At 40.2% G+C, this 17,600-nt stretch overlaps 5 protein-coding genes across 5 annotated transcripts in view; 1 reads left to right on the top strand and 4 right to left on the bottom strand.

Moving 5' to 3' along the window:
* Positions 1-1,001: 1,001 nt before the first annotated feature.
* Positions 1,002-1,550, bottom strand: SARC_03779 (hypothetical protein; the record flags this gene model as incomplete). Its single annotated transcript, XM_014302418.1, has 2 exons — positions 1,002-1,402; positions 1,463-1,550. 2 exons carry the CDS (start codon positions 1,548-1,550, stop codon positions 1,002-1,004), a joined length of 489 nt encoding a protein of 162 aa, XP_014157893.1.
* A 3,159-nt stretch (positions 1,551-4,709) lies between these two features.
* Positions 4,710-5,132, bottom strand: SARC_03778 (hypothetical protein; the record flags this gene model as incomplete). Its single annotated transcript, XM_014302417.1, has 1 exon — positions 4,710-5,132. The coding sequence occupies one exon, from the start codon at positions 5,130-5,132 to the stop codon at positions 4,710-4,712; it is 423 nt and encodes a 140-aa protein (XP_014157892.1).
* A 1,020-nt stretch (positions 5,133-6,152) lies between these two features.
* Positions 6,153-6,404, bottom strand: SARC_03777 (hypothetical protein; the record flags this gene model as incomplete). Its single annotated transcript, XM_014302416.1, has 1 exon — positions 6,153-6,404. One exon carries the CDS (start codon positions 6,402-6,404, stop codon positions 6,153-6,155), a length of 252 nt encoding a protein of 83 aa, XP_014157891.1.
* A 4,187-nt stretch (positions 6,405-10,591) lies between these two features.
* Positions 10,592-11,074, top strand: SARC_03776 (hypothetical protein; the record flags this gene model as incomplete). The annotated part of the gene is made up of 2 exons (XM_014302415.1): positions 10,592-10,610; positions 10,806-11,074. 2 exons carry the CDS (start codon positions 10,592-10,594, stop codon positions 11,072-11,074), a joined length of 288 nt encoding a protein of 95 aa, XP_014157890.1.
* Positions 11,075-12,345: 1,271 nt separating this feature from the next.
* SARC_03775 (hypothetical protein) overlaps positions 12,346-17,600 on the bottom strand; it is a 6,042-nt gene continuing 787 nt past the window's right edge. Inside the window, exons 2-5 of the mRNA XM_014302414.1 lie at positions 16,326-16,563; positions 15,655-15,911; positions 14,166-14,420; positions 12,346-12,895 (exon numbers count right to left, since the gene is read on the bottom strand). Of these exons, the coding sequence (XP_014157889.1) occupies positions 12,655-12,895; positions 14,166-14,420; positions 15,655-15,911; positions 16,326-16,563 (991 nt within the window). The 3' untranslated portion in view covers positions 12,346-12,654. The remainder of the gene's footprint in view (positions 12,896-14,165; positions 14,421-15,654; positions 15,912-16,325; positions 16,564-17,600) is intronic.

Here is a 17,600-nt window from a genome sequence, read left to right as displayed (position 1 = left end):
CTTTTGCTCCTTAGAGAGCTCCACCTCTCTCGCTTTACTCCCCTTCCTTTGCTAATCTTGCTCCCTTGTGCAGCTGCATGTGCCGTTGCGGTTATCGATATGTAACTGCCTATTGTCGGCCTGTCGTGCCCTACGGACCCCTCTGTTTACATCTAGATCCTGCTTGGTACTTTCTTTCGAGCATCTCTGACACAAAGTTATGCTTAGACAAGTAGTTCCTAGTGCCTCTGTGGATTCTAACTGTGCACTATAATTCTTACCTCGCATCCCCTAGTTTACCAGATATCGTCCTTGTCTATGTACTGTAACTTCTAAGGTGGTTCTTTGATTTACAGTATCGTTCCACGATCCTATTGCTAACCTCTTTGTTCAATATACCTGGGTACCATTTAAATATGTACATACTCTCTACCCCTTCGATCTCTCAATTTCGTCAAGAAGAATCTCTCATACCACGTTAGTAACGTACTATGCTTATGATATCATAGTGTACATCTATAATTGTTTACGCTGACTTATTCTTTATGTCCTTACTTGCTTTCTAACCTTCGTTTTAGTCCCTTTCAGTATCTTCTAACTGGGACACTGCGAACTACCTAACTCTTCCCTTTGTCTATGCCTAGAGTTAGGACGTATTTCTTGTAGTATTATATCTACCTGCCCCATCTACCGTAGGAGCAACATTCCTAATTCTGTTCCCGATTGCTTCTATGCATACAACCCCTTAGATCTTACTCACTATATACACTGGTTCCATTTCTCTAACGCAGTTTCTACTGAGCATCCTCTAACCAAAAATATTTCCAGAATAGGGTTCTAACTCGATATTTAACCCACAATTTCACCCATACTATTTGTTTCTACAACATATAATCACCGAACTATTTTGCACGATTGTTTCTACTTAACTGATCGTCTGGCTGGACCCTCGTCTTGGCCGTTTGGCCCTTCTTGTCCTGCTCATTTCGTTCTTGTACTTCAGATGTCTGTTCCTGATTTGATTACTTCTTGGGTTCGGTCGTGGGCTCCTTGGGTTCGGTCGTAGTGTCGTTGTTTGCCTCCGTTCTTGGAGCCACAGTAAAGTTAGATACCTGTCTAGGAAGCCTGAAACGTTCGAGCTGTCTAGCCATACTGATTCTATTGAGCCTGAAGCGTCCATTGTTCACTTCAGATTCCTTTTGCTGATTCCATCGGTCGTGCTGATCGTTTGGTCTCGGCGTCTCTTCCTCTTCGCTGCCACTACTCGACATCAATGATGGCATTGTGGCACTAGCGTCACTACTTGTGTACCCACTATCGTCTTCTACCGCGGGTAGATTCTGAAAGATTTCGTCATTTTGTCGCGCCATCTTACTTCCGCTACTATAACAATCGGTGTTCTCTTTCTCCGTTCGTCGTATTCCTGTAGAAAAATCTAATAAAATTCATTCAATTATTATAAGGTAGCTTATTTCCTAATTACTAATAAACTCACAACTTCCGTGGTAAACGAACGCTTCAATAACTGTATCGCAACGTTCTCCCTCCGTAGAGAGGGAGACGTTGTTCATTTATTAGTAATTGTAAAATCAGTGACTCAAAAAGTGAGTCATAAGACATGTGCTGTAATAGTCAGCAAAAACAAGGGTTATCAGATTATTCTGATAAACTGTAAAAAAACTATAATAACTAAAATAAACAACTAAAACCTAAGTACTTGTATTCTGACCACATCCTGTTGACAACACTTGAGACGTTCGGACTTATCAACTCACTTGTGATATTTGGTCTCTTTGACCTCACTTGTTTAGTATATTACACTTCTCATGTGTGATATCGTACTATGTGTCTTTGTCCCGAACTGACTTATTGCCATGTGTCCTTGCGTTATACATGTGTACTTGTTTGTAATGTGCTGTGTGTACGTCTTCCTTTTTGTATATGGTGGGATATAAATGCTTTTATTCCTATAGAAAGTTCGTTTACTTTCACTCTGGTGTGATTGTGTTGTTAAGCTTGTACTTGCTCATTGTACTTCTTTTAATGCCATGTGTGGCAACTAGTATGTATTCTCGTGATTTGAATGCCACCATGCACATCTGTTGATTGTTTTAATAATACTCAGCGTACTCAATCAAGTGTTCGTTGATTTGTTTATGCTTTCTTATGAATTGTATTATCCTTGGTTTGTGTGTTCTTATGGGTTGGTATATCCCTCAAGAATTGTTGTGCTTAAGTATATCGTACTCTGATTCTGATTCAATGTTCTGAGTGATTTCGATGTCACTTATTGATTTAGACGTCCAAGCTACCTTTCTTGATTGTTCTCAGTATTTAGCATACTCAATCGGGTCGTTGGTGCTTTGTTTATGTATAGTTACGGGTTGGATTGTCCCTATAAACTTTATTATGTGTGTCTTGAGCTATTTCCTAATTCAATGTCACTAATCTCGTATTGGGTCTGATCTAGTTCCAGAAACGTTTGTACCCTATGTTCTATAGTGCTTTGTGAGAGACTACAGGTCTCAGGCCAGATTTTACAGCAAGAAACCCTCTTTGATTTATGGAAGTCATCAGAGTTAACTCACTCTCGAGAGCTAAGTTATCAGAGTTAGCTCACTCCCTAGAGCTAATCAAGTTGCTTAAATTACTCCCAAGATTTGAGTTATTACTTAATCGACTTCCGATAGCAGATTAAGTTTCTCAACCGATTTTCGAGAGTGGATTAAGCCTGTCGACCGCAGCATTCTAAAAATAGCTGCGGTTCTATATGAGTCGCAACCTATGCAGGAAAGACATCATGTGATCAGCATGAGATTTAGTTGCAAGAAGTTGAAATAGAATAGCATCGAAGTGTTAAAGTGTTCTGCATAAGGTTTCTCATACTGACCATATGAGTTTTTACCGTGGCCAGCCCAAGCGGCTGAACACTAGCACAAACACCTTAGGTTATATAACCAAAGGTGAGGTCAGAAATAAATACATACATTTGCACTTTATTTAAAGTCTACTACATTGCACTCTAACACTTTGTGCCCTTTATCGTTTCTTGTGAGACTCCCTTGTTTCTCCCCACTGTTCGTGAAGGATATTTGTACCTTTTTTATACTATTATATGTGCACTATACGATTGGGTATGCATTGTGTTATAAGATGATTTCCTCTGTTTATGGTTGAAACCTGTCGACTCTGTTGTCTGGACTCTGTGAATCTTTTGATAATATTTTATAAACCTCTTTTACTGTTGGTTATCCTTGGTGGCACTTTTACCCCTTAGCCCCTCTTGTAGTATACGCCCTTATATTAATTACTACAAGATGTGACTTGAAATCTCTTCCGAGGTATTTTCCTTTGAAGACTCGTATTTGATCGAGTGTTTCTTGTGCCTAGGGCTCACGAGAGGCATTATTTCTTTAGTGTGCAATCCCGCATTTTATTCTAATGCTCGTAGGTCTCAATCTTTTGCTCGTTGATCCAAGCTTTGTTGATGCTAAATGTTCTTGCGGGTGAATTGCCCTGCACATTTATTTTTCACCCAGATATCTTGTGCCTTTGAGATTGTTGAACACTCTTAGTTTCTATTGCTTTTCTTATTCATACTAAGCCTTATTGTTCTTCTTACTAATACTAAGTCTTGAGTGATTAACAGTTGCTTTGCATTACTAATTTTTTAAATGTTATGCTCGGATAAATTCAATGATCTTTTGTGCTTATACATATATGCTTGAAAGATGCTTCTTGCTACCCTACTAGCATGAGTGTCTGAACCTCACTTCACTTGTTTACCTTCATATACTTTGACTAGGTTAATGTAATGATATTCTATATCGTTATACTAATGCTAGGGCTAGTATCATTTATTAGACAAAGGTCTCTCTTCACTTTTTTTTGGGATGTGTTATGACCTACTGAATGTTCTTGGTCGAAAATCACTAATGATACTTTTTCCTTAATTCTCACCCCAACATTGATAATTATATCACCTTGACAGTTTTTGGGTGTTTCTTCTCTACAAACTGTGAGACACTTCTTGAAACTTCCCAAAAACTGACCTTGTTATTATCGAATGGCAGTGGAGAACGTGCGTCAGTTTCTTACTTATTCCTTGCCTTCCTTTGTTCTCTTTTTCCTACCAGCTGAGTGTTGTTTCTCAGCTTCTTGCCTGCCTCCTGGCTGTGGTCTCGTCTCCGCTCTTATATTGTTTCTTCAAACTTGTTCCGTAATAGTGCTTAATAAAGTAAACGGTTCTAGGTGACCATTTTCTTTCACTCACTGAATGCTCCATACCATATTACCATATGTGAGTTCTGTTCTTATTTGACTTATCTAAGTAAGGAAATCGAAGAAAAAAATGTAGAGTATGGAGAGAAGCTGAAAAGTACGAGCCAAAGGATGCAATAGACCTCTTCTCAAGTACGGTTATATCAGCTAGGAAAGTCCCTAGTCTGAGAGAATCGGACTGAGTCTTTATTTGTGTTTTCTAATTCACTAGACTCAGGGTTCTATGGGAGTGTTTCGCTCGCACGCGGAGCCCTGGTATACCTTACCGGTTCTACCGCTAATATTTCTGATGACTCCAACATTAGGAATGTTTGAATCCTAATTCCAAAACTCAATATTTCATGATTCTGGGTTTTGGGATTCGGATTGGATTTTTGATAATCTAGTCCTTAGATGCTACACAGCTATACCTCAGTCACACATGTGTTGGCACATCTTATTCAAGGATTTCACCCCTGTAGCAGCATTCTTTCCTGACAGTATGTTGATAGCAATGTAAAGGTAATGGCGACACCTTTCTTGAGTTTTTGGCAAAAAGCTTTGTCCCCCGCTAATCCCACCCTCGCACTCAAGTACTTACCAAGATAATTACTGATACTCTGCTTGGTGTGGTACATATCTGCGAAATAGAACTGACCTTCTCTAATGTCGGATTGGTTTAAAGAACTGTCGACAAAAACTATCTGAGTTTTCAACGGCGTCCTCTGGCCCATAAGCTTCTGACGAGAATCTAATACAAATCTGAATATTTCCTTCGTCTCCAGATAGAAAAGCATAGCACCGAAGTACTTGATCTTCCCGTCGTTGCCCAGCCCTACCAATATCAATATCTGCCACCCCCAATTGTCGTTTCCCGTATGGCGGGCATTCATACTGACTATACGACCAAACTTTTGGTAATTTTTACGCATTGTATTAGTCATCCATAGAACGCGTCTTAAAACGTTAGTATCTTTGTCGCGCAGAGAGCGTACATACATATTAGGGTCCATGGATTGCGCCAACTTGAAGAAGTTGAGAAAGTCGCTACTGAGGCGAGGACTAGAGGTGGGGATTAGTGATGAGGATTATAGTTGTACATTTATATATCTCGGAGATGAGGATCAGAGGTTATGATCAGAGAGAGATGAAGATTATAGTTGTACATCTTTATATATCGGAGGTGAGGATTAGAGGTAATAATTTTTATTCTTTACGGGTTTAAACTTTTAAGACTTACGCATTCATAGCTTCTTCACATTCTGCCATCTTCACAAACTCTTCGATGGATCATTCCGAAATGTCCTCGCCAGGTGCAAAAGTGCTTGACCTCTACATAAGATGGCAAGACCTGTATCTTATACTGTCATAGAGTTTGCTGGGGTATGTTATTTTCGAGTGTATGTCTTATTGCATTCTGAATAGAAGTAGTACACAAATTCACATTTAGAGTTAAAAGTATTCTAAAGCTTTGTTTCACATACAGGGAGTGGATTTGAAGATATGTATTGGTGTGTTATAAAACGACAAAATACATTTGATAGAAACATCGTACTCGCCACGTACAGATACCGATGCATTACATAACAAACATGGCGAAGAAATACAAGTCCATCATCCAGCTACCGGACTTCGACATCGTCATCCTTCAGTTCGCCAGAGCTTGCTTCCAGTCTGGGGTAGTCGAAAAGAATACAGTTTCCGCATACTCCAAGAATAAGGCTCGGACACACGTCCTACGTTTTCCCTGAACTTCTCGTGGCCTTTGACACCCATCTTCGATAGTTCGGGATGCTCACAGGCTGCTCTTGGAAGACAATTGCCATCCCCTAAAACATTCTGGACACGGTACAGATTGCCATCGAGCAGTAAAGACACAGTACCTGTTCCAAACTCGTGTACGTACGCATGCTTCAATTTTTCATAGGGTACTTTAGCGAGTTTAGATTTTCTCCCTTACCCTTGTCACCCTTTTCGTTGTCCTCTATACTATTGCCTTCATCGCCTCTAAGATCAAGACCTCTCCGTAGCAGGCTATCATCCGTGTCATCGGACTTACTCTTCCGGTTGCCATCTTCTTTGCCTTTGTCTTTTTCGTCTCCACGATCATAATTTGTGCAATATAGATTCTTTGATTTAGCTGAACGACGCGGGGTCACCAACATCGGCAGCTCTACCACTTTTATTTGGTGTAGACGCTAGTATAGCCTGTCCTGCTTTGTTCTTACTAACTTTTGTTACAATTCCAAGTATACAAGTTTACACAGCTCGAATATAAACGATCATCCTGTTGCATGTGCTATATTGTATACACCATTCAACTACACCTACGCGATTGATAGCATATGTTGGTATGGCAGTATGTGATATATGTTCAAATGTTGGTATGGCAGTATATGATATATGTTGCTCATGTGACATATGTTGGTATAGCAGTACGTGATGTGTGTCCGTTATGAATAAATTATGAAAAAAATATGAAAAAAATATCATGTTCAATTTTTAACGGTTGAGTTGACAAAAATAATTTTGGGTATAGAGGAGTTGAGCGACAGGGGTGTTTATATTAGAAGGTGTGCGATAGTGGTGTATTATTCAGCGGTGTACGATAGTGTTGGGTTTAAGCGGCGGTGAACGAGAATGTTAGGTATAATTGGCAGTGTATGAGAATGTTAGGCATATCGGCAGTGTATGAGAATGTTGAGTTCAGTGGCTGAGGTCTTGATTGTTAAGCATAGCAGCGGTGTACAAGAATACTAGGAGTAGTGGCAGAGGTCTTAAGGGTCCTCGATCGATGCTGTGTACGAATATTCTTTTACTTGAACAACTAGCAATAACCATCTGAAATAGTACAGAACAGCTAACTTTTTATATTTGTATTTAATTTTCTGTTTATTTGTTTTTAAGAATATATAAGACGTGTGTGTGTATGTGCAAGGTTCTGATCTTATTTAGTATCCAAGGTAATATTGCGGATGTCAAGCAATCAGTATCTATATCATAGAAAAACTATATTTAGGTGTATGTATAGTAAGTTGACGATGACTCCCTTCCCCCTGGAAACTTAGGAGATATATCTCTCATAAGTTGGTCGAGGAATGATTCGTGCTTGTCGTGGCCACGTGATTTGGTGAGAAGATCGGCCAGATTGTCGTTAGTGGATATGTATGTGATAGTAAGTAGGCCTTATTGTACACAGTGACGGACATAATGGTACAGGATAAGTATGTGTTTTTGGCCCTTAGGCGTCCCGATGCCGAGAGCGATTTTTATGGCCGACTGATTGTCAGTCAGCCCAAAGGGCAGTAGGGCCAGGAAGTGGCATGCACATGGCCACGAGGATATTGTGCGGTCCCGACGAGACGATGTATTCTGCACGGCCGAGCTGAGTGCCGTAGTCCGTTATTTCTGGGGACTTCCAGAACACGGGAGTGCCGTGTTCCAGAAGTACTAAAAGAGCAAAATAAAATACACACAATAATCCGGATTAGCTGACTTAGGAACAAATATTCCGACATGAGTCTCAGCCATAAGTTGGAAACTTCACACCCCAGATTCTACGGGTATCATTTAGGTACCAGATTCTCAGAAAAGCCAACTGATTCCAAAACCCAGGATGATCAAATTCCGAGTTTTGGGTCCGGATGCAATATTCCTGATATTAGAGTCTTCAGAAATATAGCGGTAGAACCGGTAGATGATACCGGTATTAGAGAAATACTCAAGTAGAATTTGAGAATAGTGAAGAAACACAAACCACGAACAAAGACTGAATGCGAATCCATCAGCCTAGGGCTTTTGCCTAGCTGAGGTATTTGCGCTTGAGAAGAGGTTTATTGTACCCTTTGGTCGAATCGTATCAGTCACTCTCAAACTCTGCATAAGAGGAGGTGGGAAAGAGATTTGTCAAGTTCACAGTGGATCAATTTCAAAAAGCATATAAATCGCACTCGAATAAAAACTACACACAAAATTGAGATAACTCATCGCAAAAATGGCTTTTTTTTCTTCTTCGCTATGGCTAACTCGCTGTGGGAACCCATAGAACAGGTCTTAGGTAAAGTAATTGAATTGTGCCATATTACCCAAATGTAACGTTGTTTCTCGCTTCCTGTCCTTACTGGCAAAAGACTCAGTGTTAGTTGAGAAAGAAACTTGCGCTGAAACACCATTGGAAACCATACTAGTGGCTACAATAATGGGTCTGAAGTAACTATACTTCTAACAGAAAGAACAGTTCTTGACTTCGAAGTGTTAGTCATACCACATATGAGGAACGAGCAAATCTCACCACACAGTGAGCCACTACACCTATGAAGAAACGATAAAGAAATATAAGCTGATGATCGGAATAGACAGAGATAAACACATGTAAGAAAGTATACAGATGGTGTACCATATTCGAGAAATGAAATAAAATATACAAAAAGGGACGAATAGACAGAGACAGACACATGTACGAAAGTGCACAGATGGGTGTGTACTTTGTTCGAAAAATACAACAAATTATACAAAAAGGATTTTCACCGACTGTAATCGATATCAGCAGAGTTCCCAGGAGACGAATGTAATTGGGGGTGAACACATATGGTCCTATTAAGGCTTAGTGTTCACTCATGGTATGGCATGCTCAGACCAATGGTGGACAACACAACAGGCACGTGGTCAAAACATGGGTTCTAATCAGGTGTGAACATGGCTGTCCACACGTAATACGGACGAGCCAAGGCACGGAACATGAGAATGATATTCTTTCCAACGTCCTTACACTTCAATAATAGCGGGTATCCGCAATAGAATTAAAATATAGGCAGTATTTCATAAACTTTTATATACAAATACCTTTCCAAAACTAAACTTAGATATTTTTAAATACATATTTTTAAATACCTATTAAATGGACCACTATATTGCAGTATCATATAAACACATCAGTAACGAGGTAGCTCACTGAAACAGTTTGATTTGACGACTAATAACGTTGCTAAGTCTTTCCTACGTCGGCCAGCCAGAAAGGCCAATATTGAGCCTGGAAGGGCGGACCTTCTATTTAAGTGATCAGACCCTGACTAGAGCAATGAAGGGCCTCTACAGACAGAAGAAGCTTTCTTGATTACTTTACAAGGCACGGAATATGTGAATGATATTCTGTCCATTCCCCATTACACTTCAAAAATCATGAGTATCCGCAATAGAATTATAGATTATAAACGTACACTTTTAAGAAGTCCGTTTATTCATAAACTATTATTTATAGTACCATTTCAATTACCAAAATCAGATATGATCTATTTAAAGGCCCACTATATTTCAGTATCATACAAACATTTCAGTAGCGAGGTGGTTCACTGAAACAGGTTGACTTGGGCGACTATTAACGTTGTTAAGTCTTTCACCCGTCGGCCAACCAGAATAGCCGATATTCAGCTTGGAATGGCGGTCCCCTTAGCTAGATAAGTGACCAGACAGTAGACTAGAGTAATAAAGGGTCTCTAGAGACAGAAGGGACTTTCTAAACCCTAAAACTTTAAACCCTAAACCCTAAAACCCTAAACCCTAAACCCTTTAAACCCTAAACCCTAAAACCCTAAACCATAAACCCTAAAAACCCTTAAGCTTCATTCACTTTCGAATATAAGATTTTAGTAGCATTCTAGGTATAGAGGAGCGAAATCAAGAATACTTGATTTCGTTGTACAAACAAAGAAGACAAAACGAATTAGTATCCGAGAGATTCTTTATAGGCACTGTCTCAGACTTGAATCCCTCTAGGATACCGATATTTCACAATGTATACCTGTCTTATTATCCGACTATCAAACTGTATTTACTTCAAAATACTACCGATACAATTCGTCATAAGTCCTACTATACTGTCGCGGTCGTACCGATATTTACAGCACAAGCTTCGACACAACACATTGTATCTCGAACATATCCACCCAAAGTACTAGAAGCGAATGATCGCTCACACAGAGACTTGACACTCGTACTACGGAAATTTGGGAAACAAAGCCCAGACAACTGGTGTTCAGGAACACCGTTTGTACAGATAGAACATAGCCTGCGATCCTCACGCAGACACAGATTCCGATTTAATGCATGCTTCGGACAAAGACAAACCAATTCACTTATTATGACAAAAGAGTTGAAGCACACAGCACAGGTGTGACTTGGCAAGAACGATCGGAATAGCTAAAAATGACCATTGGGTCGTAGCTAAGGAACAGTGTTGCTCAATACCAAGATAAAGTGCGAGCAGCTTATAGTCGGAAGTTTAAAAGATAATACGATATTTTCCGTGGAGGAGACATAGCCATGATCCAATACGAAGGTGTACAAAATGAGCAAAATGACGGCATCCTACGGAGGTACGGAGGTCCATAAAAAAAAGCCAAGAAAGAGGGCGACGAGTTCTTTGTCTGCAACCTAGATGGCGCAGAAGCTCCAAAATATCCGAACTCAGTCAATGATGAATTGATAGAGCTATATAAGACTGTAAATGGGGCGGAGAAATTCACTCTTAATAATCAAATGAATAGACACAATTTACTTCCATACTGCAGCGGTGACAGAAATTATCACAAGGGTACCCACAGCATTGGGCAGTCGAAGAAAGAACGTGGGCACACGAGAGGGTCATAGCGGACGTCGATGTTCTTACACCTTATCGCCGAAGCATACGGCACAAACGCAAACAGACAGAACGAAGAACAGCGACAAGGTCATAGGCCAGGGACGCGCGAACAGTGAGCAGCACGAAGCACACGAGACAGGTATCTTTAACCAAAGTTCGCCGATACCAGGGGCCACTCCCACTTATCCCACTTTGTAGCATGCTCTGCCCAAAACTTGATTGTAGAGGCATAGTTGAGAAGTATTTCTTCAAGCCAAGTTGATGCCAGCCGAGAGCACAGGCCAAGATATACTGACGAACGTGGCTGAGAACTCCTGTAATAGCATACTAAATTAGATAATACGTAAGGACATTTAATGGAGGCAGAATTTTTATATTCTTAATGGACAAGTTTTTCCTTGTAAAAACCATCAATCTCCAGAGCACCTTACAGTCTCACTAGTAAAAAGTTGGGGGGCATCTGGGTACTGGAAAAGCCAAGCACAGAATTTCCGATAAATAATAACCCTGAAAGTGATCCAAATTTACCATGTAGTGTAAAATGAAGACTTATAAATGAGTGGGAACATATATATTGCCGACTAAGCTACAACGTGTTGAATTTTCCACCGAACTAAATAGCCTGCTCATATCCAAGCGATGCCTGCCGCTGGTGGTGGTATGTCTAAGAATCGTACACTTGAAATATTTGCCTGAACTATTAGAACTTATTTGAAACAAGTATAATTAATAACGAGGAGAAAAAGGTGAGAACAGGTCTTTGTGACTATAATGTCACCATTTGTTCTAGAGACTCAACTTGGTGCCATGCTTTTATACAGCAGGAGGTTCGTAGCTCAGGTTTTCTGATTCATTTGCGGACGTCTCGGCGATTGTTTTGGTCTGGTTCTTCTGGTGTGCATTGCTAATTATTGCGCTTGTGCAAAATTGCCTTCGGTAATGGAAAATCTGAGTTGTAAGAGTCCTCGAAGAACCCTGGTGGCGAAACATTTATGGAGGGTTTTAGTCCATCCCTTTTTGCCCTAGATGTGCTTTACAACTCATATCTGTTCTTGCCATATGATTTGTGTCATCGTAGAGTCGATTTCTAATTTCCCGTCCTTTGTATGAATATAAGCAGTGTGTGACCTTCTCCGATCTAAGAGCTCGAAACCATGAGTTATCTGGATATTAACAGTGAAAAAGATACTGGTATGTTCAGTAGTGTTGCGCAATTTATTAATACTATGGGAACTATTTCACATGTCAGCAAGACCGAGGATCTAGTATAGATGGCTGGGTAATGTCCTTTGCTCCGAGACTTCCTACACGTAGTCCGTGCTGTCATCCGCTTGTGTATCTAGTGGAGGTCTCAAGCGTTAATGGCTAAGTAAGAGCTCTGCTGTGCTGCCGTCGAATTGAATATACGTTTCAGTCTGACATTCAAATGGTACAAGCTTAGCCTACCCTTCTTCGCTGCTGTGTTCAGTTGATGGAAGACTTTATCTTCTAGACCAGGCATTTGGCAGTTTAACAATTTAGCATCTGCTGGTAGTCTCAACGATTGTATGTATAGCAGAGCTAGTAAATGAACAATTGAAACATGCTGCTTCCACCACATTTGTATACAATAAAAAAATAAAACAATAATTCAGCGAATCTAGTCTTAAATTTATACATATGTCCAAGAGTAGCTTGATGTATGCCGCTATCTCTTATTATTAAAAAGTACAACTCGTCCTCAAGTGTAGACTATACTCCAAGTGTCATGCTATCGTAAGGTTCGTTACTTGACTTACTTATCCCCCAGTCACTTTCATACCAAATGCAACTTCGACTAATATAGCTCCGGTACCCAGCACGAGAACGGCAACGCCCGTAGCTATACAAATGTAAGGTGCAATGTTCATAAAGAACTTCTCTCCGTTAGTGTGTGGCTCTTTGTGGGCTACCGCGATCCGGAAGCTCAGCGCCGGGAAGATGTAGATAGTAAAACTTGCACAAACTGCCGACGTGAGACCGATGACCACGTGTAGGTTGCTGTAGCATATGAAGACAAGTACCTGACAGGTGAATTTATGAATCTAGCGGTACCACCAGGGAGTTTCAGCTACGTATTTTAGTATATTATAAGGATGCATAGAGAACATAGCCCGACAATACACCTGACAACCGAAGTACACAGGTTCGTGTGTGTACGAAACTTTACGTTGACATCTATGCACAACTTCAAAGGAACTCGTACATGCATGATTCAAGCAGGTAGAACTAAAAGTGAGCATCCGAATCCCACGGTCGGAAATAGCTCCTCGAAAGGATCGTAATGCATTGAGACTAGAAAGCATCATTCACGACAAGTACAAAACTTAATTTCATCAAGGATTCTTCGCCAGAAAACCATCCCCACTCTAAAAGTACGTTATGTCAATAAATACGATTTAAAATAATCGAAAAATGTGTTCTATACATATTTGAATGGCTAACACCTGCACACTCAAACCATGGTTATCCTTAAATTGTATGACTTACTTATATAGCAGTGAATTGTAATAGATAGAAGACATGCCAACAAATAGGAATGACTTGAGTATAAGTATATATAACACGTATATAGCACATTATATGACTTAAACAAACAGCTTGGGCAAAAGATAACAGACCATACATCAGTCCACATCTCTAAGAAGATACCAGTGCGTGGCATGTTAAGCATGCAAACATGTGTACGCCTAAAAAGGGTACAAGAGACACTGTCACCATACTTGAAACATCAACAAGTAGGCTCACACATACACGCATATCTAACTAACAAGCAAAATTGCTGAACGTAGAGATATCCGTATATAATTTCATTGCGCACGGCCGTACGCCCATGCTGGTATGGCTATAAAAGAACGATATTCGCATGTAGACGAATGTGCAAATGTACAAGTGCAAAGATCTGAATGTTTACAGGTGTAAAACATCATATAGACAGGGTCAAAACCACGTACTCTGCATCTGTGCAAATGACCAGATCTACATGCGATTATGCACTTTTAATGTATAAACAACTTCGGCTCGGCACAAATGGCTGGTGCTTAGTGAACCTAATAATTAAACACCATTGAGAACACAATCACACACACACACACACACAAAGATAGGTACATAAGAATACATGCGTTGCCTCAATGAAGGTCGCATAGGACGATCCGCATAAAAAAACAAACACATATTTTGGGTTGTTTTGCTAAACTTAACGCAAAAGCAAGCAATCCAGATCAGAGTCGTCCGCAAACAATCTCAAGCAAGCAATAGCGAGCCTTACCTGGTCAAGGCAGCGATCATGACAGCAACGCCTACCAGCAAGGTCGTGCTCAGCGTGTAAACAACCTTCTCACCGCTGGTGGATGGATCAGACAGCTGCCTGCTCGGCATGAACGGTGCTTGTTCATAAAGAACACCGCGTGTCACGTGGAAGCGCAGTGGCAGTGCGAAGGACAGCTGCATGATTAGCATGACTCGGGCGACGATAACCAAGGGGGTTGACGGTAAGTTGCCCAGGATGTTGTCTTTTGTATTACTGTGGATTGGAGGGTGCAACAGGATAGGGTGATTGAGCATCTACAGCAACACATACAATCACAACCATGAGAGGTACATATCGCATATCCGGATTTAATGAAACCAGACTGTGCGTGATTCCGGCCGCATTGAATTGCTAGCTCGACTAAATGAGAGAGTGGTCATGTAAAGAAAAACGGTAGTGCTGAGTTTTCTATGTGAACCAATGCCGTTGTACATGGCAGAGAATTACCTGAAGTGATGTGTCATACCGAGATAAAACATTTGGCGGGACAAGTAAAGTGTGCGTTCGATCTCGCAATCAGATAAATGCGTGCGCATGATTGTATGTTTGCAAAATGGTTGTACTAGGTAGTCAGAATCTTATGCGTGGGTACACAATCTGTAAATCAAAGTGACTCGCATGTAGTTGTGGCCATTGTAGTTATCAGAGTACCAGTGGGGAAAAAAAGGCGTCGGACGAGTATCCTATTTCACAAGACTGAATTAGAAAAGCCGCTGGGACGTACACCTGAACACATCGAGATGCGATTTAGTCATAGCTTACACCCAGAATGCAAGCAGTCAATCCGCACGATATGTGAGCTTATCTGATACAAATTCTTGAAAGCTACCATGATATAATGCTCTTGGATATCGGTACATTGGCCACACAACACATAATCTGCAATTGAATCGACATCATGTGATGCTTCGCGAACGCAGATCGTACATTATGACACTCATCTCAAGCGTCAATCTTTTGCGTCGCAAACAAATATCCAAGCGAGCCACAAGGGCGAACAACCATCAACTTAGCTAATAAATTGGTGATTACAGGCTGAATAACATATGTTGTTGAAATCGTCTTCTCAAACTGTAGGACACTAAAACAGCGACACGCCGAGAAAAACCCAAAGCCAAAGCCAAAGCCAAAGCCAAAATCGAAATCAGAACAAGAATAGAACTATCCGAATCTAAACTAACACTACTGTCATGACACGACCATACACAATGTGAGATATTCACAGAATAATCTGCTTGCGACGACAAGGCAATACCTCCCCAACGATAGTGCACGAAACCACAAGGGGCACAACGATAGTGCACGAAACCACAAGGGACGCAACGATAGTGCACGAAACCACAAGGGGCACAAGCCCAAGATTGCGAGCTAGCACGTACGCTGCGAAGAGTATCACATTGCACAATAAGAACATAAGAACACAGATTAACGATCACAAGCAACGCACCTGCAATACGAGAAATAGCCGACAAAAGCCAGCAAGGCATAGTTGGTCAGGATTATCACGTTTGCAGACGTGATCATCCTGTTGACTCGCGGAGGTGTGGGCTCGTACAAGGAGTTCAATATCGGCACGAAACACCATGCCGAGTTCAGCGCAAACGCTATCAGAGGTAGCGAGTTGAAGGCACCCAGAGCGGTGTTTGGGAATAGATCGAACCGGGGTGGATCATCGACAAGCCGCGCATGTTCATACCCGCCACACTGTATTGTTGGCAAGAGAGGATATTTTCACGTTAAGTGAAAATTGTGTGCATGTTTAAGAGCGTTTATAGGGCTCATATCTAAGCACATGCGAACCTTCTTCTTAAAATGGTATCCGTCGGGTGAAGCTGACTGGGCCAAGCCGCAAGTTGCACGAGAAAAGAAGTATACGGCCTATGTCGGCAGAAAGACATGCTATGCAATAACTGTCAGCGCTCATCCAGGGTTCGGATATTGACTTTTACAAGAATAAAGAGATCAAGCCCTGCGAACATACATCTATACAACTTAATATCGATGCACTTGCCTGGGCGTAGCATAGCGCTGTTCTGATACCGAATAGAGAAATTATAAAATTGTCGACTAGAATATCAAGTACAAAAAGGGCGACGGACAGTAGTTACGTGGACATACCGTATCGAACGTTTTACCGTTCTGGAACCAGGGAGCGTTGACAAATACAACAAAGTTGATGTAAATGGCGGCAGTGGCTCCCAGATAAGAAGTAAACTTCAGTCGGTCTAGGTTACTGCACAGCGACAGGGGGTAAACTACACACACAGAGAGCATAGTGATCAGTATCCAGCGTGGCTGGTCCCATCCGAAGACCGCAGACAAATCTTCTAACTCGTCGGCGACAAGAATTAGGAAACTGTTCGTTTGTAAGTATATGCACAAACTAGTTAATTCGGATCAAATCTAAGCTCAATCCAATACGCTATAACTTTGCTATTCGATGACATATCTTCTTGAAGAAGCGACAATACAAACGAGCAATGTATGGCAATATACGCGCCTGCGCACGTCAATATTCATAAACGCAGAGACAATTCATGCGGGCCGAAGCACTTTCCGGCAACGTACATTCACACGCGCGTAAAATCATTATACATAAAAACAAAATCATACATACGTATTAACATCATACATACATACATACAAATATCATACATACATACATACAAACATCATACATATATACATACTAACATCATACATACATACATACAAACAAATATAAAAATCATCATACATACATACATACAAACAAATATAAAAATCATCATACATAAATACAAACATCATACATACATACATACTAACATCATACATACATACATACTAACATCATACATACATACAAACATCATACATACTAACATTATACATACATACAAACATCATACATACATACATACTAACATCATACATACATACAAACATTATACATACATACATACAAACAAACATCATACATATATACAAACATCATACATACATACATACATACATAAACATCATCATACATGAATACAAACATCATACATACACTATATATATATTAATATATATATACACATATATATCAATATATGAAAATATACAAACACAAACACAAACACCCACCCAAACACTCGCACGCACACGAACACAGACAAAGACATATATATATACATATACATACACAAACACACACACACATATATATATACATATATATATATTATTCATAAAAACACACACACACGCACACACATATGTATACATACATACAAATTTGTGTACGTATATAGGTATATAGGTATATATATATATAATATAGGTATATATATATATATATACAAACACACACACACACGTACACACATATAATTAATATAGTTATAGCTATAGATACAGATATAGCCA

This window comes from Sphaeroforma arctica (assembly GCF_001186125.1).
Source record: "Sphaeroforma arctica JP610 unplaced genomic scaffold supercont1.200, whole genome shotgun sequence".
Taxonomy (NCBI): Eukaryota; class Ichthyosporea; order Ichthyophonida; genus Sphaeroforma; species Sphaeroforma arctica.
The sequence above is the reverse complement of the archived record's forward strand: the minus strand, read 5'-3'. Positions and strand labels throughout refer to the sequence as shown.